The sequence below is a fragment of the Mauremys mutica genome, unplaced genomic scaffold, assembly GCF_020497125.1.
Source record: "Mauremys mutica isolate MM-2020 ecotype Southern unplaced genomic scaffold, ASM2049712v1 000710F_np12_obj, whole genome shotgun sequence".
In the NCBI taxonomy this organism is placed as follows: domain Eukaryota; kingdom Metazoa; phylum Chordata; order Testudines; family Geoemydidae; genus Mauremys; species Mauremys mutica.
In genome coordinates, this window is record NW_025423039.1 from 60,439 (window position 1) to 84,910 (window position 24,472).

Genomic DNA, 24,472 nt, shown 5'->3' on the forward strand with positions numbered 1-24,472 from the left:
GTGAGTCTGTGAGTGTGAGTGAGTCTGTGAGAGTGTCTGTGAGTGTGTGGGTGAGTCTGTGAGTGTGAGAGTGTGTGTGAGTGTGAGTGTCTGTGTGTGAGTGTGAGTGTCTGTGTGTGAGTGTGTGTCTGTGAGAGTGTGTGTGAGAGTGTGTGTGAGTGTGAGTGTGAGTGTCTGTGTGTGAGTGTGAGTGTGTGTGTGAGTGCATGTCACACACTCCCCCCCCCCCCCCCGCACACGGCGCCAGGTTCACTGACCCTGTGTCACTGACGGGGCCTTTTGCCTCATTCCCGCTGAAACCCCCCTCCGCCCCCCCAGCCGGATAGGGACCCAACGCCCCCCCCCCAGCCCCCCCCCCACGGAACACTCCAGGTTTCTCTTTACTTCAAAAATGTCTTTAATTGTTGAAAATCCACAAACCGACAGACGAGCACGGGGGGTGGGGTGGGGGGGCTACGGGGGGGCACAGCGAAATACACTATAATACAAAAGACGGGGGGCCGGGGGGGCTGCCAATCCCACCTCAGCCACCGGGGCCCCCCCTGGAATGTCTACTGGGAGGGCACAAGGGGGGAGACGCACGGCCCCCCATCACTGACCCATTTCAACCCGCCCCCGCCCCGGGGGGGCCCAATCCCCGGGGGGCCACCAGCCCCTCCCCCCTCAGGGTTTTTTTCTGTTTTTCTTCTTTTCCTAAAAAAAATGGTTTATACAAAAAAACTTTTTTTCCAAGGGGGGGCAGGAGACGGGAGCCCCCCCGCCACCCCCCCTACGGGGGAGGAGACGGCAGCACCGATTCAGGGGGGGGTCACACCTGTGGGGGGAGCTGCTATTCACAACAGCTCCAGCCCCCCCTTTCCTCTAGAACTCGGGCACTACGGGGGGGGTCTGTACAGCGGCGAGAGCTGGGGGGGGCCCCAACCTGCAGCCCCCCCACGCCACAGCAGGGGGCACAAGAACTTCATTCCAGCAACTGCAACATGTAAAACACCCCAAGGCCCCCCCGGCAAACCAGCCTCGGGGGGGCCCCGGCCCCCCCGCAGCCAAGGGTCGGGGGGGCGCCGTTCAGTGACCCCCCCGGCCCCAATGAAATGTGCTTTCCTTGGCGAGCAGGGGCGGGGGGCCGGTGCCGGGGGGGGGGCTCCTCCTTCACTGCCCGTCGGCCTTGGGCTTCTTTGGAGCAGATTTCCTGGGGGGACAGAGGGAGGGTGAGAGCTGAGCAGGCTGCCATGGCAACCAGGGTCCCCCCCACCCCCCCCTGACCAGTACAGCACCCAGAGTGCCCCCCCCACCCCCTGGGGACCCCACGGTTCCCTGGGGCAGCCCCCCCCCCGGACCAGTACACCACCTGGAGTGCCCCCCCCACCCACTGGGGACCCCATGGTTCCCTGGGGCAGCCCCCCCCCCCCGGACCAGTACAGCACCTGGAGTGCCCCCCCCACCCCCTGGGGAACCCCACGGTTCCCTGGGGCAGCCCCCCCCCCCCCGAGACCAGTACAGACCTCCCCTGGGGCTGCCCCCCCCCCTGACCAGTACAGCACCTGGAGTGCCCCCCCCACCCCCTGGGGTACCCCACGGTTCCCTGGGGGAGGCCCCCCGCCGTGACCAGTACAGAACCCGGAGTGCCCCCCCCACCCCCTGGGGACCCCACGGTTCCCTGGGGCTGCCCCCCCCCCGGACCAGTACAGCACCCGGAGTGCCCCCCCCACCCCCTGGGGACCCCATGGTTCCCTGGGGCAGCCCCCCCCCCCAAGACCAGTACAGACCCCAGAGTGTCCCCCCCACCCCCTGGGGACCCCACGGTTCCCTGGGGCAGCCCCCCCGCCGAGACCAGTACAGCACCCGGAGTGCCCCCCCACCCCCTGGGGACCCCACGGTTCCCTGGGGCAGCCCCCCCCCCCGGACCAGTACAGACCCCGGAGTGTCCCCCCCACCCCCTGGGGACCCCACGGTTCCCTGGGGCAGCCCCCCCCCCCCGAGACCAGTACAGACCACAGAGAGCCCCCCCCACCCCCTGGAGACCCCACGGTTCCCTGGGGCAGCCCCCCCCCCCAGACCAGTACAGCACCTGGAGTGCCCCCCCCACACCCTGGGGACCCCACGGTTCCCAGGGGAAGCCCCCCCGCCGAGACCAGTACAGCACCCGGAGTGCCCCCCCACCCCCTGGGGACCCCATGGTTCCCTGGGGCAGCCCCCCCCGGACCAGTACAGCACCTGGAGTGCCCCCCCCACCCCCTGGGGACCCCACGGTTCCCAGGGGAAGCCCCCCCGCCGAGACCAGTACAGCACCCGGAGTGCCCCCCCACCCCCTGGGGACCCCATGGTTCCCTGGGGCAGCCCCCCCGCCGAGACCAGTACAGACCCCGGCGTGCCCCCCCACCCCCTGGGGACCCCACGGTTCCCTGGGGCAGCCCCCCCCCCGGACCAGTACACCACCTGGAGTGCCCCCCCCACCCCCTGGGGACCCCATGGTTCCCTGGGGCAGCCCCCCCCCCAAGACCAGTACAGACCCCGGAGTGTCCCCCCCACCCCCTGGGGACCCCACGGTTCCCTGGGGCAGCCCCCCCGCCGAGACCAGTACAGCACCCGGAGTGCCCCCCCACCCCCTGGGGACCCCACGGTTCCCTGGGGCAGCCCCCCCCCCCCGGACCAGTACAGACCCCGGAGTGTCCCCCCCACCCCCTGGGGACCCCACGGTTCCCTGGGGCAGCCCCCCCCCCCGAGACCAGGACAGACCACAGAGAGCCCCCCCCCACCCCCTGGAGACCCCACGGTTCCCTGGGGCAGCCCCCCCCCCGGACCAGTACAGCACCTGGAGTGCCCCCCCCACCCCCTGGGGACCCCACGGTTCCCAGGGGAAGCCCCCCCGCCGAGACCAGTACAGCACCCGGAGTGCCCCCCCACCCCCTGGGGACCCCATGGTTCCCTGGGGCAGCCCCCCCCGGACCAGTACAGCACCTGGAGTGCCCCCCCCACCCCCTGGGGACCCCACGGTTCCCTGGGGCAGCCCCCCCGCCGAGACCAGTACAGCACCCGGAGTGCCCCCCCACCCCCTGGGGACCCCATGGTTCCCTGGGGCAGCCCCCCCCGGACCAGTACAGCACCTGGAGTGCCCCCCCACCCCCTGGGGACCCCACGGTTCCCTGGGGCAGCCCCCCCGCCGAGACCAGTACAGCACCCGGAGTGCCCCCCCCCACCCCTGGAGACCCCATGGTTCCCTGGGGCAGCCCCCCCGCCGAGACCAGTACAGCACCCGGAGTGCCCCCCCACCCCCTGGGGACCCCATGGTTCCCTGGGGCAGCCCCCCCGCCGAGACCAGTACAGCACCCGGAGTGCCCCCCCACCCCCTGGGGACCCCACGGTTCCCTGGGGCAGCCCCCCCGCCGAGACCAGTACAGACCCCGGAGTGTCCCCCCGCCCCGGCCCCCCAGCCAAGTGCAGCTGTCATCTCCCCCCCCCGGCCCCCCGCCGGTACTCACATGTCGGGGGAGGAGAGCGGCCGCTTGCCGGCCGGCTTGGCCATGGACCCGTCCTTGCTGGACTCTGCAGCACCGGAGAGGGGGGGTTAGCGCCGGGGGGAGCATCGGCCAAGCCCCCCGGCCCCTCCCCGCCCTGCCCGGGGGGAGCCCGGCTCACCCAGCAGCCACCGGCCCGTAGCCCTGCTCCACCCCCCCCCCCCGGCTCACCCAGCAGCCACCGGCCCGTAGCCCGGCTCCACGCCCCCCCCCCCCCGGCTCACCCTGCAGCCACCGGCCCGTAGCCCTGCTCCACCCCCCCCCCGGCTCACCCTGCAGCCACCGGCCCGTAGCCCGTCTCCAGCCCCCCCGGCCCCCCCAGCAGCCACTGGCCCGTAGCCCGTCTCCAGCCCCCCCCCCCCCCCCCCCGGCTCACCATGCAGCCACCGGCCCGTAGCCCTGCTCCCCGCCCCCCCCGGCCCCCCCAGCAGCCACTGGCCCGTAGCCCGTCTCCAGCCCCCCCCCCCCCGGCTCACCTTGCAGCCACCGGACCTGCGTGGCCGGCCCGTAGCCCTTCTCGTTGCGGGCGGCGATGCGGAAGATGATGGCCGGCTTGGTGGTGTAGTCGATGTGGGCGTTGGCCAGGCTGCCCGACTGCACCAGGCACGAGGGGCTGGGCCCGCAGTAGACGCGCATGAAGGCCAGCTGGGCGGGCGCCGTGCCCTTGGGCTCGCCCGCCTGGGCGCTCTGGATGGCCAGGTACACCGAGTACTCCACGATCTTCCCCGAGGTCACCGAGGGCGGCTCCCACGTCAGGTGGGCCCCGTCGGGGCTCTGCGGAGGGCAGCCGGGGTGAGGGGGGCAGGTCGCTGGCCGGGGGAGGTCCAGGGGCAGGTCTGGGGGCAGGTCGCTGGCCGGGGGGGGGGTCTGGGGGCAGGTCTGGGGGCAGGTCCCCGGCCAGGGGGGGTCTGGGGGCAGGTCTCCGGGCAGGTCGCCGGCCGGAGCGGGTGGTCCGGGGGCAGGTCTGGGGGCTCCGGGGGCAGGTCGCCGGCCGGGGGGGGGGGCCGGGGGCAGGACGCCGGCCAGGGGGGGTCCGGGGGCAGATCACCGGCGGGGGGGGGTCCGGGGGCAGGTCTGGGGGCTCCGGGGGCAGGTCGCTGGCCGGAGGGGGGGTCCGGGGGCTCCAGGGGCAGGTCGCCGGCTGGGGGGGGGTCCGGGGGCCGGTCGCCGGCCGGAGGGGGGGTCCGGGGGCAGGTCGCCGGCCGGAGGGGGGGTCCGGGGGCTCCAGGGGCAGGTCGCCGGCCGGGGGGGGGGGTCAGGGGGCAGATCGCCGGCGGGGGGGGGCACCATGGGGGGGACCGGGGGCTGGTCGCCGGCCGGGGGGTGAGGACCGGGTGCAGATCGCCGGCGGGGGGGGGCTCCGGGGGCAGGACGCCGGCCGGGGGGGGTGTCCGGGGGCTCCGGGGGCAGGTCGCCGGCCGGGGGGGGGGTCCGGGGGCTCCGGGGACAGGTCACCGGCCGGGGGGGGGGTCCGGGGGCAGGTCGCTGGCAGGGGGGGTCCGGGGGGGGGTCCGGGGGCTCCGGGGGCAGGTCGCCGGCCCGGGGGGGGTCCGGGTGCAGATCGCCGGCGGGGGGGGGTCCGGGGGCAGGTCTGGGGGCTCCGGGGGCAGGTCGCCGGCCGGGGGGGGGTCCGGGGGCCGATCGCCGGCAGGGGGGGGTCCGGGGGGGCGGGCACCCACCTTGCTGATCTTGATGGCGCAGGGCGCGCCCGGGAAGCCGGGCAGGCAGGTCTTGAAGGCGGAGATGTCGGAGAAGGCGCCGCGGCCGCAGGCGTTCAGCCCGGCCACCCGGAACTTGTAGGCCGTGCCCGGCTGCAGCTCCTGCTTCTTCAGCTGCGTGTAGTCGGGGACGGTGCCCGAGTCGTCCTGGGGGGCGAGCGCAGAGTCAGGGGGGCCGAGGGGCGGGGGGGGACGGTGCCCGAGTCGTCCTGGGGGGCGAGCGCAGAGTCAGGGGGGCCGAGGGGCCGGGGGGGGGACGGTGCCCGAGTCGTCCTGGGGGGCGGGCGCAGAGACAGGGGGGCCCAGGGCCTGGCGGGGGGACGGTGCCCGAGTCGTCCTGGGGGGCGGGCGCAGAGTCAGGGGGTCCTAGGGGCTGGCGGGGGGACGGTGCCCGAGTCGTCCTGGGGGGCGGGCGCAGAGTCAGGGGGGCCGAGGGGCTGGCGCGGGGGGGACGGTGCCCGAGTCGTCCTGGGGGGCGAGCGCAGAGTCAGGGGGTCGAGGGGCCGGGGGGGAGGACGGTGCCCGAGTCGTCCTGGGGGGCGAGCGCAGAGTCAGGGGGTCGAGGGGCCGGGGGGAGGACGGTGCCCGAGTCGTCCTGGGGGGCGAGCGCAGAGTCAGGGGGTCGTGGGGCCGGGGGGGAGGACGGTGCCCGAGTCGTCCTGGGGGGCGAGCGCAGAGTCAGGGGGTCGAGGGGCCGGGGGGGAGGACGGTGCCCGAGTCGTCCTGGGGGGCGAGCGCAGAGTCAGGGGGGCCGAGGGGCAGGGGGGGGGGACGGTGCCCGAGTCGTCCTGGGGGGCGAGCGCAGAGTCAGGGGGGCCGAGGGGCCGGGGGGGGGACGGTGCCCGAGTCGTCCTGGGGGGCGGGCGCAGAGTCAGGGGGGCCGAGGGGCCGGGGGGGGGGACGGTGCCCGAGACGTCCTGGGGGGCGAGCGCAGAGTCAGGGGGGCCGAGGGGCCGGGGGGGGACGGTGCCCGAGTCGTCCTGGGGGGCGAGCGCAGAGTCAGGGGGTCGAGGGGCCGGGGGGGAGGACGGTGCCCGAGTCGTCCTGGGGGGCGAGCGCAGAGTCAGGGGGGCCGAGGGGCCGGGGGGGGGGGACGGTGCCCGAGTCATCCGGGGGGGCGAGCGCAGAGTCAGGGGGGCCGAGGGGCAGGGGGGGGACGGTGCCCGAGTCGTCCTGGGGGGCGGGCGCAGAGTCAGGGGGGCCGAGGGGCCGGGGGGGGGACGGTGCCCGAGTCGTCCTGGGGGGCGAGCGCAGAGTCAGGGGGGCCGAGGGGCCGGGGGGGGGACGGTGCCCGAGTCGTCCTGGGGGGCGAGCGCAGAGTCAGGGGGGCCGAGGGGCCGGGGGGGGGACGGTGCCCGAGTCGTCCTGGGGGGCGAGCGCAGAGTCATGGGGCCGAGGGGCGGGGGGGGGACGGTGCCCGAGTCGTCCTGGGGGCGAGCGCAGAGTCAGGGGGTCGAGGGGCCGGGGGGGGGACGGTGCCCGAGTCGTCCTGGGGGGCGAGCGCAGAGTCAGGGGGGCCGAGGGGGGACGGTGCCCGAGTCGTCCTGGGGGCGAGCGCAGAGTCAGGGGGTCGAGGGGCCGGGGGGGGGGACGGTGCCCGAGTCGTCCTGGGGGGCGAGCGCAGAGTCAGGGGGGCCGAGGGGGGACGGTGCCCGAGTCGTCCGGGGGGGCGAGCGCAGGGTCAGGGGGGCCGGGGCGGGCCGGTGCCCGAGGCGTCCTGGGCGGCGGGCGCAGAGACAGGGGGGCCGAGGGGCCGGGGGGGGGACGGTGCCCGAGTCGTCCTGGGGGGCGAGCGCAGAGTCAGGGGGGCCGAGGGGCAGGGGGGGGGGACGGTGCCCGAGTCGTCCTGGGGGGCGAGCGCAGAGTCAGGGGGCCGAGGGGCCGGGGGGGGGGGGACGGTGCCCGAGTCGTCCTGGGGGGCGAGCGCAGAGTCAGGGGGGCCGAGGGGCGGGCGGGGGGACGGTGCCCGAGTCGTCCTGGGGGGCGGGCGCAGAGTCAGGGGGGCCGAGGGGCCGGGGGGGGGACGGTGCCCGAGTCGTCCTGGGGGCGAGCGCAGAGTCAGGGGGGCCGAGGGGCCGGGGGGGGGACGGTGCCCGAGTCGTCCTGGGGGGCGAGCGCAGAGTCAGGGGGTCGAGGGGCCGGGGGGAGGACGGAGCCCGAGTCGTCCTGGGGGGCGAGCGCAGAGTCCGGGGGGCCGAGGGGCAGGGGGGGGGGGACGGTGCCCGAGTCGTCCTGGGGGGCGAGCGCAGAGTCAGGGGGGCCGAGGGGCAGGGGGGGGGACAGAGCCCGAGTCATCCTGGGGGGCGAGCGCAGAGTCAGGGGGGCCGAGGGGCTGGGGGGGACGGTGCCCGAGTCGTCCTGGGGGGCGAGCGCAGAGTCAGGGGGGCCGAGGGGCCGGGGGGGGGACGGTGCCCGAGTCGTCCTGGGGGGCGAGCGCAGAGTCAGGGGGGCCGGGGGGCGGGGGGGGGACGGTGCCCGAGTCGTCCTGGGGGGCGAGCGCAGAGTCAGGGGGGCCGAGGGGCGGGTGGGGACCGTGCCCGAGCACTCCTGGGGGCGAGCGCAGAGTCAGGGGGTCGAGGGTCGAGGGGCCGGGGGGGGGGACGGTGCCCGAGTCGTCCTGGGGGGCGAGCGCAGAGTCAGGGGGGCCGAGGGGGGACGGTGCCCGAGTCGTCCTGGGGGGCGAGCGCAGAGTCAGGGGGGCCGGGGGGCCACGGTGCCCGAGTCGTCCGGGGGGGCGAGCGCAGAGTCAGGGGGGCCGGGGGCCAGGGGGGGGACGGTGCCCGAGTCGTCCTGGGGGGCGAGCGCAGAGTCAGGGGGGCCGAGGGGCAGGGGGGGGGGACGGTGCCCGAGTCGTCCTGGGGGGCGGGCGCAGAGTCAGGGGGGCCGAGGGGCCGGGGGGGGGCCGGTGCCCGAGTCGTCCTGGGGGGCGAGCGCAGAGTCAGGGGGCCGAGGGGCAGGGGGGGGGGACGGTGCCCGAGTCGTCCTGGGGGGCGAGCGCAGAGTCAGGGGGGCCGAGGGGCAGGGGGGGGGGGACGGTGCCCGAGTCGTCCTGGGGGGCGAGCGCAGAGTCAGGGGGGCCGAGGGGCAGGGGGGGGGACGGTGCCCGAGTCGTCCTGGGGGGCGAGCGCAGAGTCAGGGGGGCCGAGGGGCCGGGGGGGGGACGGTGCCCGAGTCGTCCTGGGGGGCGAGCGCAGAGTCAGGGGGCCGAGGGGCCGGGGGGAGGACGGTGCCCGAGTCGTCATGGGGGGCGAGCGCAGAGTCAGGGGGGCCGAGGGGCCGGGGGGGGACGGTGCCCGAGTCGTCCTGGGGGGCGAGCGCAGAGTCAGGGGGGCCGAGGGGCCGGGGGGGGGACGGTGCCCGAGTCGTCCTGGGGGGCGAGCGCAGAGTCAGGGGGGCCGAGGGGCTGGCGCGGGGGGGACGGTGCCCGAGGCCCACGGACACAGATTGGGGGGGTCAGGCCGTGGGACACAGGAACACTCCTGGGGGGGGCACTCACGTCGCTGGGGGGCGCGTCGCTGGGGGGCAGGAAGTAATGGGTCACCATCATGTTGGTGCCCTTGATGACCCCCACGTCGAACCACTGATTCTCCTTCTTCACCAGCAGCTTGGGGGGCTGCGCCGAGGGGTCCGGCTTCTGGGGGGGGGAGAAGAGGGGTCAGCCCCGGCCCCACGGCTCAGCCCCCCACCGCCTCATCCTCCCAGCTCCCCCCAGCCCCACTGCTCAGCCCCCCACCACCTCATCCTCCCAGCTCCCCCCAGCCCCACGGCTCAGCCCCCCACCGGCTCATCCTCCCAGCTCCCCCCAGCCCCATGGCTCAGCCCCCCGCCGCCTCATCCTCCCAGCTCCCCCCAGCCCCACGGCTCAGCCCCCCACCACCTCATCCTCCCAGCTCCCCCCAGCCCCACGGCTCAGCCCCCCACCCCCTCATCCTCCCAGCTCCCCCCAGCCCCACGGCTCAGCCCCCCGCCGCCTCATCCTCCCAGCTCCCCCCAGCCCCACGGCTCAGCCCCCCACCACCTCATCCTCCCAGCTCCCCCCAGCCCCACGGCTCAGCCCCCCGCCTCCTCATCCTCCCAGCTCCCCCCAGCCCCACGGCTCAGCCCCCCACCGCCTCATCCTCCCAGCTCCCCCCAGCCCCACGGCTCAGCCCCCCACCGCCTCATCCTCCCAGCTCCCCCCAGCCCCACGGCTCAGCCCCCCACCGCCTCATCCTCCCAGCTCCCCCCAGCCCCACGGCTCAGCCCCCCACCGCCTCATCCTCCCAGCTCCCCCCAGCCCCACGGCTCAGCCCCCCACCGCCTCATCCTCCCAGCTCCCCCCAGCCCCACGGCTCAGCCCCCCGCCGCCTCATCCTCCCAGCTCCCCCCAGCCCCACGGCTCAGCCCCCCAGCCCCTGCCCCATGGCACAGCTCCCCCCACCCCCCACTCACCAGGGGGGGGGGCTCAATGCCGTTGGCCACCTCGGCCAGGGTGGCGGCTGCCTGCAGCTTGGCTGGGCTGGGCCCCACCACGGGCTGCGGGGCCACAAAGGTGCTGGATGGAGCCAGGCCTGAAGGAACGGCAGGGGGGTCACTGAGCGCGCCCAGCCCCCCATCCCCCCCATCCCCGCTGGGGGAGAACCCCGGCGTCCTGCGCCCAGCCCCCCCCATCCCCGCTGGGGGAGAACCCCGGCGTCCTGCGCCCAGCCCCCCATCCCCCCCACGCCCTCCCGAGAGAACCCCGGCGTCCTGCGCCCAGCCCCCCATCCCCCCCATCCCCGCTGGGGGAGAACCCCGGCGTCCTGCGCCCAGCCCCCCCCCATCCCTGCTGGGGGAGAACCCCGGCGTCCTGCGCCCAGCCCCCCATCCCCCCCATCCCCGCTGGGGGAGAACCCCGGCGTCCTGCGCCCAGCCCCCCCCATCCCTGCTGGGGGAGAACCCCGGCGTCCTGCGCCCAGCCCCCCCCCCCCCCCTCGCCCTCCCTCGAGAACCCAGGTGTCCTGCGCCCAGCCCCCGCCCCCCCCCCTCCCCGCTGGGGGAGAACCCCGGCGTCCTGCGCCCAGCCCCCCCCATCCCCGCTGGGGGAGAACCCCGGCGTCCTGCGCCCAGCCCCCCATCCCCCCCACGCCCTCCCGAGAGAACCCCGGCGTCCTGCGCCCAGCCCCCCATCCCCCCCATCCCCGCTGGGGGAGAACCCCGGCGTCCTGCGCCCAGCCCCCCCCCATCCCTGCTGGGGGAGAACCCCGGCGTCCTGCGCCCAGCCCCCCATCCCCCCCATCCCCGCTGGGGGAGAACCCCGGCGTCCTGCGCCCAGCCCCCCCCCATCCCTGCTGGGGGAGAACCCCGGCGTCCTGCGCCCAGCCCCCCATCCCCCCCACGCCCTCCCGAGAGAACCCAGGTGTCCTGCGCCCAGCCCCCCATCCCCCCCATCCCCGCTGGGGGAGAACCCCGGCGTCCTGCGCCCAGCCCCCCATCCCCCCCACGCCCTCCCGAGAGAACCCCGGCGTCCTGCGCCCAGCCCCCCATCCCCCCCATCCCCGCTGGGGGAGAACCCCGGCGTCCTGCGCCCAGCCCCCCCCATCCCTGCTGGGGGAGAACCCAGGCGTCCTGCGCCCAGCCCCCCATCCCCCCCATCCCCGCTGGGGGAGAACCCCGGCGTCCTGCGCCCAGCCCCCCCCCATCCCTGCTGGGGGAGAACCCAGGCGTCCTGCGCCCAGCCCCCCATCCCCCCCATCCCCGCTGGGAGAGAACCCCGGCGTCCTGCGCCCATCCCCCCATCCCCCCCATCCCTGCTGGGAGAGAACCCCGGCGTCCTGCGCCCAGCCCCCCCCATCCCTGCTGGGGGAGAACCCAGGCGTCCTGCGCCCAGCCCCCCATCCCTGCTGGGGGAGAACCCAGGAGTCCTGCGCCCAGCCCCCCATCCCTGCTGGGGGAGAACCCAGGTGTCCTGCGCCCAGCCCCCCATCCCTGCTGGGAGAGAACCCAGGTGTCCTGCGCCCAGCCCCCCATCCCTGCTGGGAGAGAACCCCGGCGTCCTGCGCCCAGCCCCCCCCCATCCCTGCTGGGGGAGAACCCAGGTGTCCTGCGCCCAGCCCCCCATCCCTGCTGGGGGAGAACCCCGGCGTCCTGCGCCCAGCCCCCCCCCATCCCTGCTGGGGGAGAACCCAGGCGTCCTGCGCCCAGCCCCCCATCCCCCCCATCCCTGCTGGGGGAGAACCCCGGCGTCCTGCGCCCAGCCCCCCATCCCCCCCATCCCTGCTGGGGGAGAACCCCGGCGTCCTGCGCCCAGCCCCCCCCCATCCCTGCTGGGGGAGAACCCAGGCGTCCTGCGCCCAGCCCCCCATCCCCCCCATCCCCGCTGGGGGAGAACCCCGGCGTCCTGCGCCCAGCCCCCCCCCATCCCCGCTGGGGGAGAACCCAGGCGTCCTGCGCCCAGCCCCCCATCCCCCCCATCCCCGCTGGGGGAGAACCCCGGCGTCCTGCGCCCAGCCCCCCCCATCCCTGCTGGGGGAGAACCCAGGCGTCCTGCGCCCAGCCCCCCATCCCCGCTGGGGGAGAACCCAGGAGTCCTGCGCCCAGCCCCCCATCCCCGCTGGGAGAGAACCCAGGTGTCCTGCGCCCAGCCCCCCCATCCCTGCTGGGGGAGAACCCCGGCGTCCTGCGCCCAGCCCCCCATCCCTGCTGGGAGAGAACCCAGGAGTCCTGCGCCCAGCCCCCCATCCCTGCTGGGAGAGAACCCCGGCGTCCTGCGCCCAGCCCCCCCCCATCCCTGCTGGGGGAGAACCCCGGCGTCCTGCGCCCCGCGCCCCCCCCATCCCTGCTGGGGGAGAACCCCGGCGTCCTGCGCCCAGCCCCCCCCCCCATCCCCGCTGGGGGAGAACCCCGGCGTCCTGCGCCCAGCCCCCCATCCCTGCTGGGAGAGAACCCAGGAGTCCTGCGCCCAGCCCCCCATCCCTGCTGGGAGAGAACCCCGGCGTCCTGCGCCCAGCCCCCCCCCCTCCCTGTTGGGGGAGAACCCCGGCGTCCTGCGCCCAGCCCCCCCCCATCCCTGCTGGGGGAGAACCCCGGCGTCCTGCGCCCAGCCCCCCCCCATCCCCGCTGGGGGAGAACCCCGGCGTCCTGCGCCCAGCCCCCCCCCCATCCCCGCTGGGGGAGAACCCAGGCGTCCTGCGCCCAGCCCCCCCCCCCATCCCCGCTGGGGGAGAACCCAGGCGTCCTGCGCCCAGCCCCCCCCCCCATCCCCGCTGGGGGAGAACCCAGGGGTCCTGCGCCCAGCCCCCCCCCCCATCCCCGCTGGGGGAGAACCCAGGAGTCCTGCGCCCAGCCCCCCATCCCTGCTGGGAGAGAACCCAGGTGTCCTGCATCCAGCCCCCCCCCCCATCCCCGCTGGGGGAGAACCCTGGGGTCCTGCGCCCAGCCCCCCCCCCCATCCCCGCTGGGGGAGAACCCAGGAGTCCTGCGCCCAGCCCCCCATCCCTGCTGGGAGAGAACCCAGGTGTCCTGCGCCCAGCCCCCCATCCCTGCTGGGAGAGAACCCAGGTGTCCTGCGCCCAGCCCCCCATCCCCGCTGGGGGAGAACCCAGGAGTCCTGCGCCCAGCCCCCCATCCCTGCTGGGAGAGAACCCAGGTGTCCTGCATCCAGCCCCCCCCCCCATCCCCGCTGGGGGAGAACCCAGGTGTCCTGCGCCCAGCCCCCCCCCCCATCCCCGCTGGGGGAGAACCCAGGAGTCCTGCGCCCAGCCCCCCATCCCTGCTGGGAGAGAACCCAGGTGTCCTGCGCCCAGCCCCCCCCATCCCTGCTGGGGGAGAACCCAGGAGTCCTGCGCCCAGCCCCCCATCCCTGCTGGGAGAGAACCCAGGTGTCCTGCATCCAGCCCCCCCATCCCTGCTGGGGGAGAACCCCGGCGTCCTGCATCCAGCCGCCCCACGCCCTCCGGAGAGAACCCGGGCGTCCCGCCCCCCCCCCGCGCGGCCGGGAGAGAACCCGGGCCCCCCGCGCCCGGGAGAGAACCCGGGCCCCCCGCGCCCCCCGCGGCCGGGAGAGAACCCGGGCGTCCCGGGCCCCCCGCGCCCCGGAGAGAACCCAGGCGTCCCGCGCCCCCCGCAGCCGGGAGAGAACCCGGGCCCCCCGCGGCCGGGAGAGAACCCGGGCCCCCCGCGGCCGGGAGAGAACCCAGGCGTCCCGCGCCCCCCGCGGCCGGGAGAGAACCCGCGCCCCCCGCGGCCGGGAGAGAACCCGGGCGTCCCGGGCGCACTCACCGTCGCCGGGCGCGGCGGGCAGCAGGGCGACGGTGCTGCTCACGGCGCTGGCCAGCTCGCTCAGCCCGTTGCTCTCGGCGGCCGGGTCGTTGAGGCTGTCGGCGGGCGCCAGGGCCTCGGTGGGCAGGGGGGCGCCGTGGGGCTGCTGGGACGCGGCCGCTGCTGCGGCCGCCGCCTGGGCCTCCTGCAGCTGCTGCTGCTGCTGCACCAGGGCGGCCAGCTCCTGCGGCGTCAGCACGATGGGGATGGCGGTGGGCTGCCCCTCGCCCCCCAGCTCCGCCGGCCCCGCGCCCGCCTCGCCCGGCTCCATGGGCTCCCCTGCACCTGCAAGGGACACGGCTCAGCTGGGGGCATGGGGGGGCTGCAGGGACACTCACCAGCACGGCCTGCTGGGCCGCCTGCAGCAGGGCGGGGATGGCCAGGGCCGGGGGTCCCAGCAGGGGCCGGGGGGCAGGGTGGGCATGGCAGGGGTCCCGGGGGTGGGCACTCACCCAGCATGGCTGGGATGGCCAGGGCCAGGGGGGTGCAGGGCGGGGGTCCCAGCAGGGGCCCGGGGGCAGGGCCAGGGGGGGCAGGGCCTGGGGGTCCCAAGGGCAGGGCGGGGGTCCCAGCAGGGGCCCGGGGGCAGGGCCTGGGGGTCTCAAGGGCAGGGTGGGGGTCCCAGCAGGGGCCCGGGGGCAGGGCCTGGGGATCCCAGGGGCAGGGCGGGGGTCCCAGCAGGGGCCCGGGGGCAGGGCCTGGGGGTCCCAGGGGCCGGGCGGGGGTCCCAGCAGGGGCCCGGGGGCAGGGCCTGGGGGTCCCAGGGGCAGGGCGGGGGTCCCAGCAGGGGCCCGGGGGCAGGGCCTGGGGGTCCCGTGGGGGGCAGGGCGGGGGTCCCAGCAGGGGCCTGGGGGCAGGGCCTGGGGGTCCCAGGGGCAGGGTGGGGGTCCCAGCAGGGGCCCGGGGGCAGGGCCTGGGGGTCCCGTGGGGGGCAGGGCGGGGGTCCCAGCAGGGGCCCGGGGGCAGGCCCTGGGGGTCCCAGGGGCAGGGTGGGGGTCCCAGCAGGGGCCCGGGGGCAGGGCCTGGGGGGCCCGGGGGCAGGGCCTGGGGGTCCCAGCAGGGGCCCGGGGGCAGGCCCTGGGGGTCCCGGGGGGGGCAGGGGGGTACTCACCCAGCACGGCCTGCTGGGCCGCCTGCAGCACGGCCTGGATGGCCAGGGCCTGGGCCTCCTCGGTGGCTGCGGCCTGGGCCGCGGCCTCGGCAGCCGCCGTCACCGCCAGCTCCTCGGGCGTCAGCCCCGTCACCAGCAGGGTGGCTCCCGGCTGCCCCTCGGCCAGCAGCTCCTGGGGCAGCGCCAGCGGCTCCCCCTCGGGGGCGGGCGCCGGGCGGCCGGCGGGGGGGCCCTGCGGGGGGGGCTGCGGTGGCAGTGCCGGGGGCTCGGCCGGGGGCTCTGGCTGCGCTGGCTCCGGGCCGGGGGGCGCCGGGGGCTCCTCTGGGGGGGTCTCTGCCAGCGACGAGATGCTCTGCAAGGGGGGGGTTAATGCAGCACTTGAGGGTCCCAGCCAGGTCCCTGAGCCGCCTGCCCCCCCCCCCCCGCCAGCCAGAGAGAACCCAGGCGTCCGGGCTCCCAGCCCCCCCACCCCCAGCCAGGAGAGAACCCAGGCGTCCGGGCTCCCAGCCCCCCCACCGCCAGCCAGGAGAGAACCCAGGCGGCCGGGCTCCCAGCCCCCCCACCCCCAGCCAGGAGAGAACCCAGGCGTCCGGGCTCCCAGCCCCCCCACCCCCAGCCAGGAGAGAACCCAGGCGTCCGGGCTCCCAGCCCCCCCACCCCCAGCAGGTGCCGGGGGTCCCACTCTCTCTCACCGGCACGGCAGGGCCGGGCGTGGGCGTGGCCTGGGTCACGGTGGTCACGGCGCGGGGCTGCGCGGTGGAGACGCTGCTGGGGCTGGCGGGGGCCTCGCCCGGCGACCCCTCGGGCTGCCCCTGCCCCTGCCCCGCGGCGCCCGGCGGCTGGTCTGAAAGGGGAGCAGAGATCAGAGCCTAGGAGCCCCCCCCCCAGGACGGGCCCCGCGCCCCGTACCCGGCCCCTCCCCCCCCCCCAGGACGGGCCCCGCGCCCCGTTCCCGGCCCCTCCCCCCCCGCACGACGGGCCCCGCGCCCCGTTCCCGGCCCCTCCCCCCCCCGCACGACGGGCCCCGCGCCCCGTTCCCGGCCCCTCCCCCCCCGCACGACGGGCCCCGCGCCCCGTTCCCGGCCCCTCCCCCCCGCACGACGGGCCCCGCGCCCCTTTCCCGGCCCCTCCCCCCCGCACGACGGGCCCCGCGCCCCGTTCCCGGCCCCTCCCCCCCCCGCACGACGGGCCCCGCGCCCCGTTCCCGGCCCCCCCCCCCCCCCCACGACGGGCCCCCCGCCCCGTTCCCGGCCCTCCCCCCCCGCACGACGGGCCCCGCGCCCCGTTCCCGGCCCCGCCCCCCCCCGCAGGACGGGCCCCGCGCCCCGTTCCCGGCCCCTCCCCCCCCGCCCGCCCGGCCCCGCGCCCCGTTCCCGGCCCCTCCCCCCCCCGCAGGACGGGCCCCGCGCCCCGTTCCCAGCCACGGGGCGGATCAGGAGAGGGGCCCCGCGCCCCGCCCCCCTGCTCACCGTGGTTGGCGCCCATGCTGGAGGTCACAGTGGTGGCCGTGTGGGTTGTGCCCGTCTCGTGGGTCTCGCAGGGGGGGTTGGAGCAGACGCGTGGGGCTGGGTTTGTGGGAGGCGACGGGGGCTGGCTGGGCCCTGCCCCCCCGGTCTCCAGGGGGACAGAGGAGGGGGGCTCGGCCCCTGCTCCCCCCATGCTGGCCGTCATGGTGGTGCTGGTGGCCGCAGTCGGCTGCGTCTCGCAGGGCGTGCTGGCAGGGGCGTGCTGGGCCCCCTCAGCCTGGCCCGTCCCCACGTTACATGTAGCCGTGGTGGCCGTGTTGGTGGTGCCCGTCTCGTGCGTCTCGCACGGGGGGTTGCTGCACACTCGCCCGGCGCCCATGCTGGACGTGGCCGTGGTAGCCGTGTTGGTGGTGCCCGTCTCGTGCGTCTCGCACGGGGGGTTGCTGCACACTCGCCCAGCGCCCATGCTGGACGTGGCCGTGGTAGCCGTGTTGGTGGTGCCCGTCTCGTGCGTCTCGCACGGGGGGTTGCTGCACACTCGCCCGGCGCCCATGCTGGACGTGGCAGTGGTGGCCGTGTTGGTGGTGCCCGTCTCGTGCGTCTCGCATGGGGGCTCTGTGCACGCACGCCCGGCTCCCATGTTCAACGTGGCTGTGGTGGTGGTGCCCGTCTCGTGCGTCTCGCGTGGGGGCTCTGGGCACGCTCGCCCGGCGCCCATGATCAACGTGGCTGTGGTGGTGGTGCCCGTCTCGTGCATCTCGCACGGGGGCTCTGGGCACGCTCGCGCGGCGCCCATGATCAACGTGGCTGTGGTGGTGGTGCCCGTCTCGTGCATCTCGCACGGGGGGTTGCTGGACGCACGCCCGGCGCCCATGTTCAACGTGGCTGTGGTGGTGGTGCCCGTCTCGGGTGGGGGCTCTGGGCACGCTCGCCCGGCGCCCATGTTCAACGTGGCTGTGGTGGTGGTGCCCGTCTCGTGCATCTCGGGGGGTTGCTGGACGCACGCCCGGCGCCCATGTTCAACGTGGCTGTGGTGGTGGTGCCCGTCTCGGGTGGGGGCTCTGGGCACGCTCGCCCGGCGCCCATGTTCAACGTGGCTGTGGTGGTGGTGCCCGTCTCGTGCCTCTCGCACGGGGGGTTGCTGCACGCTCGCCCGGCGCCCATGCTGGACGTGGCCGTGGTAGCCGTGTTGGTGGTGCCCGTCTCGTGCGTCTCGCACGGGGGGTTGCTGCACACTCGCCCGGCGCCCATGCTGGACGTGGCCGTGGTAGCCGTGTTGGTGGTGCCCGTCTCGTGCGTCTCGCACGGGGGGTTGCTGCACACTCGCCCAGCGCCCATGCTGGACGTGGCCGTGGTAGCCGTGTTGGTGGTGCCCGTCTCGTGCGTCTCGCACGGGGGGTTGCTGCACACTCGCCCGGCGCCCATGCTGGACGTGGCAGTGGTGGCCGTGTTGGTGGTGCCCGTCTCGTGCGTCTCGCATGGGGGCTCTGTGCACGCACGCCCGGCTCCCATGTTCAACGTGGCTGTGGTGGTGGTGCCCGTCTCGTGCGTCTCGCGTGGGGGCTCTGGGCACGCTCGCCCGGCGCCCATGATCAACGTGGCTGTGGTGGTGGTGCCCGTCTCGTGCATCTCGCACGGGGGCTCTGGGCACGCTCGCGCGGCGCCCATGATCAACGTGGCTGTGGTGGTGGTGCCCGTCTCGTGCATCTCGCACGGGGGGTTGCTGGACGCACGCCCGGCGCCCATGTTCAACGTGGCTGTGGTGGTGGTGCCCGTCTCGGGTGGGGGCTCTGGGCACGCTCGCCCGGCGCCCATGTTCAACGTGGCTGTGGTGGTGGTGCCCGTCTCGTGCATCTCGCACGGGGGGTTGCTGGACGCACGCCCGGCGCCCATGTTCAACGTGGCTGTGGTGGTGGTGCCCGTCTCGGGTGGGGGCTCTGGGCACGCTCGCCCGGCGCCCATGTTCAACGTGGCTGTGGTGGTGGTGCCCGTCTCGTGCCTCTCGCACGGGGGGTTGCTGCACGCTCGCCCGGCGCCCATGCTCGACCTGGCCGTGGCGCCCATCTCACAAGAGTCAGTGACATGCGCTCGGTGCCCAGCCTCCGTGTCCGGTGCAACCATCCTCACGCCGCATGGCTGCTCCGTGGGCACGTCTGCTTTGGCCGACATGGTTGTGTGAGTGGCACAAGTCTGTTGGGTTTGGCATGGGGGGCTCTCAGCTGCCCCCGGCCCACCGTCCGGCTGCCCCCGGCCCATGAGCGACCGGGCCGTGGTGGCGGTGTTGGTGGTGTGGGTCTGGTGAGCCTCACAGGGCCGGCCACCCGGCGCCGGGGATTGTGCGTTGGTGCCAGGCATCGCCGGGGGGGGATTTGCCATCCTGGCGCTGCACGGCTGCTCTGTGGGCACGCCGGCTTTTGCCGACATTGTGGTGCCGGTGGCACTGGTGTGCTGCGTTTGGCACGGTGGGTTGGGTGGGGCTACCAGGCCCCCATCTGGCTGCCCCCGGCCCATGAGCGACCGGGCCGTGGTAGCCGTGTTGGTGGTGCCCGTCTCGTGCGTCTCACACAGGGGGTTGCTGCACACTCGTCCAGCGCCCATGCTGGACGTGGCCGTGGTAGCCGTGTTGGTGGTGCCCGTCTCGTGCGTCTCACACAGGGGGTTGCTGCACACTCGTCCCGCGCCCATGCTGGACGTGGCCGTAGTAGCCGTGTTGGTGGTGCCCGTCTCGTGCGTCTCGCACGGGGGGTTGCTGCACACTCGTCCGGCGCCCATGCTGGACGTGGCCGTGGTAGCCGTGTTGGTGGTGCCCGTCTCGTGCGTCTCGCACGGGGGGTTGCTGCACACTCGTCCGGCGCCCATGCTGGACGTGGCCGTGGTAGCCGTGTGGGTGGTGCCCGTCTCGTGCGTCTCGCACGGGGGGTTGCTGCACACTCGTCCGGCGCCCATGCTGGCCGTGGCCGTGGTGGCCGTGTGGGTGGTGCCCGTCTCGTGCGTCTCGCACGGGGGGTTGCTGCACACTCGTCCGGCGCCCATGCTGGCTGTGGCCGTGGTGGCCGTGTGGGTGGTGCCCGTCTCGTGCGTCTCGCACGGGGGGTTGCTGCACACTCGTCCGGCGCCCATGCTGGCCGTGGCCGTGGTGGCCGTGTGGGTGGTGCCCGTCTCGTGCGTCTCGCACGGGGGGTTGGAGCAGACGCGCACTAACCCGCCGTTGGGCTGCCCAGCCTCCTGGCCCTCGCACACAAAGTGCACGGGCTGGGTCAGGCCGCCCACATTGGCCACGACAGTGGCAGTGGCAGTGTTGGTGGTGCCAGTCTCATGGGTTTCGCAGGGCGGGTTGGAGCACACCAGGGTGACGGTGCCGGGCTGGGGGTCGCCCTGCCCCACGTCGGCGATGGTCACCGTGGCCGTGGGCTGCTCCGTGGTGGGCGAGGCCAGGATGGAGACCGGCAGGTCGTGCACCGGCTGGGCATCCACTCCGCTGGGCGTCGTGATCAGCGTCACCTGCGTGGGCTGGGAGACGGGCTGGGGGCAGGGAGAGGGGCAGGGTGAGGGGCTGGGCCTGTGTCCCACTGCCCCCCGCGCTCAGCCCCCACCCCTGCCCCCCACCGCCCCCCTCTGCTTGGCGCCCCCGTACCTGCATGGTGATGGTGGGCGTGCCCAGCCCGCTGGCGGCCGTCATGGTGGTCTGGGCGGCAGAGACGGTGATGGCGGCCGGGTTGATCACCTGGCTGGACAGGGTGGCGATGGTGCCCAGCGTGGTGATGGGCGTGGCCAGGGAGGCGCTGGTGCTGTGGCCCCCTGCGCCAGCCAGGCTGGTGGAGACGGTGCCCGTCACGGTGCCCAAGGTGGTGACACCTGGGCGGGGCAGGGAGAGCCAGTCAGTGCCGAGCCGGCTGCGCAGCCCAGCCCCCGCCCAGCCCCCGCCCAGCCCCCTTACCCGTGGTGCCTTTCACCACCAGCGTGGTGACGGTGGGCTTGACGGCGGAGACGGTGACGGGCGTGACCAGCCGCACGCCGCCCATGGGCACGGTGCGCAGGATGGTGCCGGGCTGGCCGGGCGCCCCCTTCAGGACCACCTGCCGGGAGGGGGGGGGGGGAGAGAGGTGGTGAGGCCGGGGCCGGGGCAGGGGCAGCCCCCGGCCGTCCCGGCGCCCCCAAGCCCCCTGCTCACCTGCGTGAGGCCCTGCTGCCCGTGGGCCGTGCCCAGCTTGGGCACCGCCGTGATGATCTTGGCGGGGGCGCCCGTGCCTGAGGTCATGACCTTGGTGGTGATGATGGTGATGGGGGACTTGATCCCAGGGCTGCTGGTCACACCTGGGGGGAGCCGGGCGTTAGTGCAGAGCTACACCCCCCCCCCACGCAGCCCCAGCCCTCCCCCCCACACAGGCGACCACCCGCCCCCCACACGCAGCCCCAGCCCTCCCCCCCGCGGGCGACCACCCGCCCCCCACACACAGCCCCAGCCCTCCCCCCCCCGCGGGCGACCACCCGCCCCCCCCACACAGCCCCAGCCCTCCCGCCCGCAGCCCCAGCCCTTCCCCCCCGCGGGCGACCACCCCCCCCCCACGCAGCCCCACCCTCCCCCCCACACCCGCGACCTCCCCCCCCCCTCAGCCCCCGGCCTCCCCCCCGCGGGCGACCACCCCCCCCCCCCCAGCCCCCGCCCTTCCCCCCCGCGGGCGACCACCCGCCCCCGCACCCGCAGCCCCAGCCCCCCCACACAGGCGACCACCCCCCGCCGCCCCAGCCCTTCCCCCCCCCGGGCGACCCCCCGCCCCCCCCCCCGCAGCCCCCGCCCCCCCCCCGCGGGCGACCACCCCCCCCCCCCGCAGCCCCAGCCCTTCCCCCCCGCGGGCGACCACCCGCCCCCGCACCCGCAGCCCCAGCCCCCCACACCGGCGACCACCCACCCGCAGCCCCAGCCCTTCCCCCCCGCGGGCGACCCCCCGCCCCCGCACCCGCAGCCCCCCACACGGGCGACCACCCCCCCGCAGCCCCAGCCCCCCCCGCGTGCGACCACCCGCCCCCCCCACCCACAGCCCCAGCCCTTCCCCGCCCCCCGGGCGACCACCCGCCCCCCCCACCCGCAGCCCCAGCCCTTCCCCGCCCCACGGGCGACCACCCGCCCCCCCCACCCGCAGCCCCAGCCCTTCCCCCCCCACGGGCGACCCCCCCAGACCCACAGGTGATTCCCCCAGCCCACCCCCCCCTCAGGCAACCCCCCCCAGCCCCCGCATGCGACTCCCTCAGCCCGACCCCCCCAGCCCCCGCGGGCGACGACCCCCCCAGCCCCCCGGGCGGGCCGTTACCCGTGGCCCCGGCCTGGGTGATGATGGCCGACATGGGGATGGTTTTGATGATGGTGGTGGTGCCCGGCTTGGTGGTGCTGGGCGAGACGCTGCTGATGCCCAGGATGGTGGGCTTGGGGCCGGCGCCGCCCGCCTGCGTGGTGGTGATGATGGTGGTGGGCTTCCCGTCCGCTGACGTCACCAGCTTCAGGATGGTGCCTGCCGGCAGGGGGCCCTTGGTCTGGGGGAGCACGGGGCAGGCAAGAAAGGGTTAATGCAGCTCGCCCCCCCGGGGAGCAGAGCACTCAGGACTCCTGTTTCTACTGGGGGGGGCTGGGAGCCCGGACGCCTGGGTTCTCTCCCCGGCTCTGGGAGGCGAGTGGGGGCCGGTGGTCAGAGCAGGGGCTGGGAGCCCGGACGCCTGGGTTCTCTCCCCGGCTCTGGGAGGCGAGTGGGGGCTGGAGGGTCAGAGCAGGGGCTGGGAGCCCGGACGCCTGGGTTCTCTCCCCGGCTCTGGGAGGCGAGTGGGGGCTGGTGGTCAGAGCAGGGGCTGGGAGCCCGGACGCCTGGGTTCTCTCCCCGGCTCTGGGAGGCGAGTGGGGGCTGGAGGGTCAGAGCAGGGGCTGGGAGCCCGGACGCCTGGGTTCTCTCCCCGGCTCTGGGAGGCGAGTGGGGGCTGGTGGTCAGAGCAGGGGCTGGGAGCCCGGACGCCTGGGTTCTCTCCCCGGCTCTGGGAGGCGAGTGGGGGCTGGAGGGTCAGAGCAGGGGCTGGGAGCCCGGACGCCTGGGTTCTCTCCACGGCTCTGGGAGGGGAGTGGGGGCTGGAGGGTCAGAGCAGGGGCTGGGAGCCCGGACGCCTGGGTTCTCTCCACGGCTCGGGGAGGCGAGTGGGGGCAGGTGGTCAGAGCAGGGGCTGGGAGCCCGGACGCCTGGGTTCTCTCCCCGGCTCTGGGAGGCGAGTGGGGGCTGGAGGGTCAGAGCAGGGGCTGGGAGCCCGGACTCCTGGGTCCCGTTCCCAGCGCTGCCCCCCCGTGCGCTCACCTGGATGATCTGGGTGACGGGGCCGCTGGAGGCCTGGCCAGTCACGGCCGAGCTCTGCACCGGCTTGGTCTGCACGACCGACATCACTTTGCCGAGGTTAGAGATCTGCCGGGGAGAGAGCATGAGCAGTGCCCCCCCCGGCCCCCGCCCCACTGCATTCTGGGAGAGAGGCGACACGCAGTAGGGAGGGGGGCGGATTGACCTGGGACTGTCTGGGGGGGGTGGGAAGAGCAGGGGGGTGGGGGGAGAGAGTCTCCGTTTTGGGCTGGGTGGTGAAACGCAGGGTCCCTGCCCCCCCCTCTCCCCAGGGACCCGGCAGGGGGGTCCCGGTGGCACCCACCCGCTCTGCTTGGGACCCTGCTGTGTGACTGGCTGGCTCCCGGGGATCCCGGGGGGGGGGGGGTGCGGGGCCCTGACTCCCCCACCCCCTCCCAGCACAGCCCCCAAACAACTGGCACAACTGGACCCCACCCAGCTCAGAGAGAGGACAGGCCTGGGAGCCAGGACGCCTGGGTTCTCTCCCCGGCTCTGGGAGGGGAGTGGGGGCTGGTGGTTAGAGGAGTGGGGGCTGGGAGCCAGGACTCCTGGGTTCTCTCGCCAGCTCTGGGAGCAGAGTAGGGTCTAGTGGTTAGAGCAGGGGGGCTGGGAGCCAGGACTCCGGGGTTCTCTCCCCGGCTCTGGGAGCAGAGTGGGGTCTAGTGGTTAGAGCAGGGGGGCTGGGAGCCAGGACTCCTGGGTTCTCTCGCCGGCTCTGGGAGCAGAGTGGGGTCTAGTGGTTAGAGGAGTGGGGGCTGGGAGCCAGGACTCCTGGGTTCTCTCGCCAGCTCTGGGAGCAGAGTGGGGTCTAGTGGTTAGAGGAGTGGGGGCTGGGAGCCAGGACTCCTGGGTTCTCTCGCCGGCTCTGGGAGGGGAGTGGGGTCTAGTGGTTAGAGCAGGGGGGGCTGGGAGCCAGGACTCCGGGGTTCTCTCCCCGGCTCTGGGAGCGGAGTGGGATCTAGTGGTTAGAGGAGTGGGGGCTGGGAGCCAGGACTCCTGGGTTCTCTCGCCGGCTCTGGGAGCAGAGTAGGGTCTAGTGGTTAGAGGAGTGGGGGCTGGGAGCCAGGACTCCTGGGTTCTCTCGCCGGCTCTGGGAGGGGAGTGGGGTCTAGTGGTTAGAGCAGGGGGCTGGGAGCCAGGACTCCGGGGTTCGCGCCCTCCGGCACTTACCAGTGCGCTGCCCCCTGGCACGGAGATGGGGCTCTTCACCAGGGTAATGGTCTTGGTGACGCCACCCACCACGGTGGTCATGACCTGGGCCTGCTGCGCCACGGTGACCGTGCCCGACTTGTGCACAGTGATGATGGGCCGCGTGGCCGCGTTGGTCGTGGATGACACTGAGGTGCCCACCTGGGCTGCCGCCGTCTTCAGCATGCGTGTGGCTGGGTTACTCACCTGGTGCAGGGAGACGAGCACCCTTAGCAGGACGCCTGGGTTCTCTCCTTGGATCCGGGATGGGAGTGGGGGCTGGTGAGTTAGAGTGAGGGGGCTGGGAGCCAGGACTCCTGGGTTCTCTCCCAGCTCTCGGAGGGGAGTGGGGGCTGCTGGGTCAGAGCAGGGGGGGCTGGGAGCCAGGACACCTGGGTTCTCTCTCTGGCTCTGGGAGGGGAGTGGGGGCTGGTGGTTAGACCCGGGGGGGGCTGGGAGCCAGAACTCCTGGGTTCTCTCCTGGCTGTGGGAAGGGAGTAGGGACTGGTGGGTCAGAGCAGTGGGGCTGGGAGCCAGGACTCCTGGGTTCTCTCCCTGGTTCCGGGGCAGGGCTGCGGGGCCGGGCGTCTCTTACCATGACGGGGGAGGAGGCCACTTTGACGGTGCTGGGCAGGGTGGCTGTGCCCGGGGAGACGGCCACGGTCTTGACGATGGTGGCGCCAGCCGGCACGCTCAGCACGGTGGGCGCGGAGGAGGGGGGGATCTTCTGTGTGGCGGCGGCGGCGGCTGCCAGGGCGGCCATGCCGCTCATCTGGGGGCTGCTGCCGATCACCTGGGGGCAGAGGGGAGCAGTCAGGGGCGCCCGGCAGCC

At 75.7% G+C, this 24,472-nt stretch overlaps 1 protein-coding gene across 1 annotated transcript in view; it reads right to left on the reverse strand.

Moving 5' to 3' along the window:
• Nucleotides 1–406: 406 nt before the first annotated feature.
• The window catches only part of HCFC1 (host cell factor C1), a 34,157-nt gene continuing 10,091 nt past the window's right edge, over nt 407–24,472 (reverse strand). The window contains exons 10-27 of the mRNA XM_045000691.1: nt 24,236–24,433; nt 23,623–23,847; nt 22,417–22,521; nt 21,397–21,616; nt 20,259–20,401; nt 20,025–20,163; nt 19,722–19,942; nt 17,181–19,609; nt 16,091–16,641; nt 15,314–15,465; nt 14,622–14,973; nt 13,472–13,795; nt 9,665–9,783; nt 8,730–8,867; nt 5,195–5,380; nt 3,992–4,289; nt 3,480–3,543; nt 407–1,189 (exon numbers count right to left, since the gene is read on the reverse strand). Coding sequence (XP_044856626.1) covers nt 1,150–1,189; nt 3,480–3,543; nt 3,992–4,289; nt 5,195–5,380; nt 8,730–8,867; nt 9,665–9,783; nt 13,472–13,795; nt 14,622–14,973; nt 15,314–15,465; nt 16,091–16,641; nt 17,181–19,609; nt 19,722–19,942; nt 20,025–20,163; nt 20,259–20,401; nt 21,397–21,616; nt 22,417–22,521; nt 23,623–23,847; nt 24,236–24,433 — 5,904 coding nt within the window. The 3' untranslated portion in view covers nt 407–1,149. The remainder of the gene's footprint in view (nt 1,190–3,479; nt 3,544–3,991; nt 4,290–5,194; nt 5,381–8,729; nt 8,868–9,664; nt 9,784–13,471; nt 13,796–14,621; nt 14,974–15,313; nt 15,466–16,090; nt 16,642–17,180; nt 19,610–19,721; nt 19,943–20,024; nt 20,164–20,258; nt 20,402–21,396; nt 21,617–22,416; nt 22,522–23,622; nt 23,848–24,235; nt 24,434–24,472) is intronic.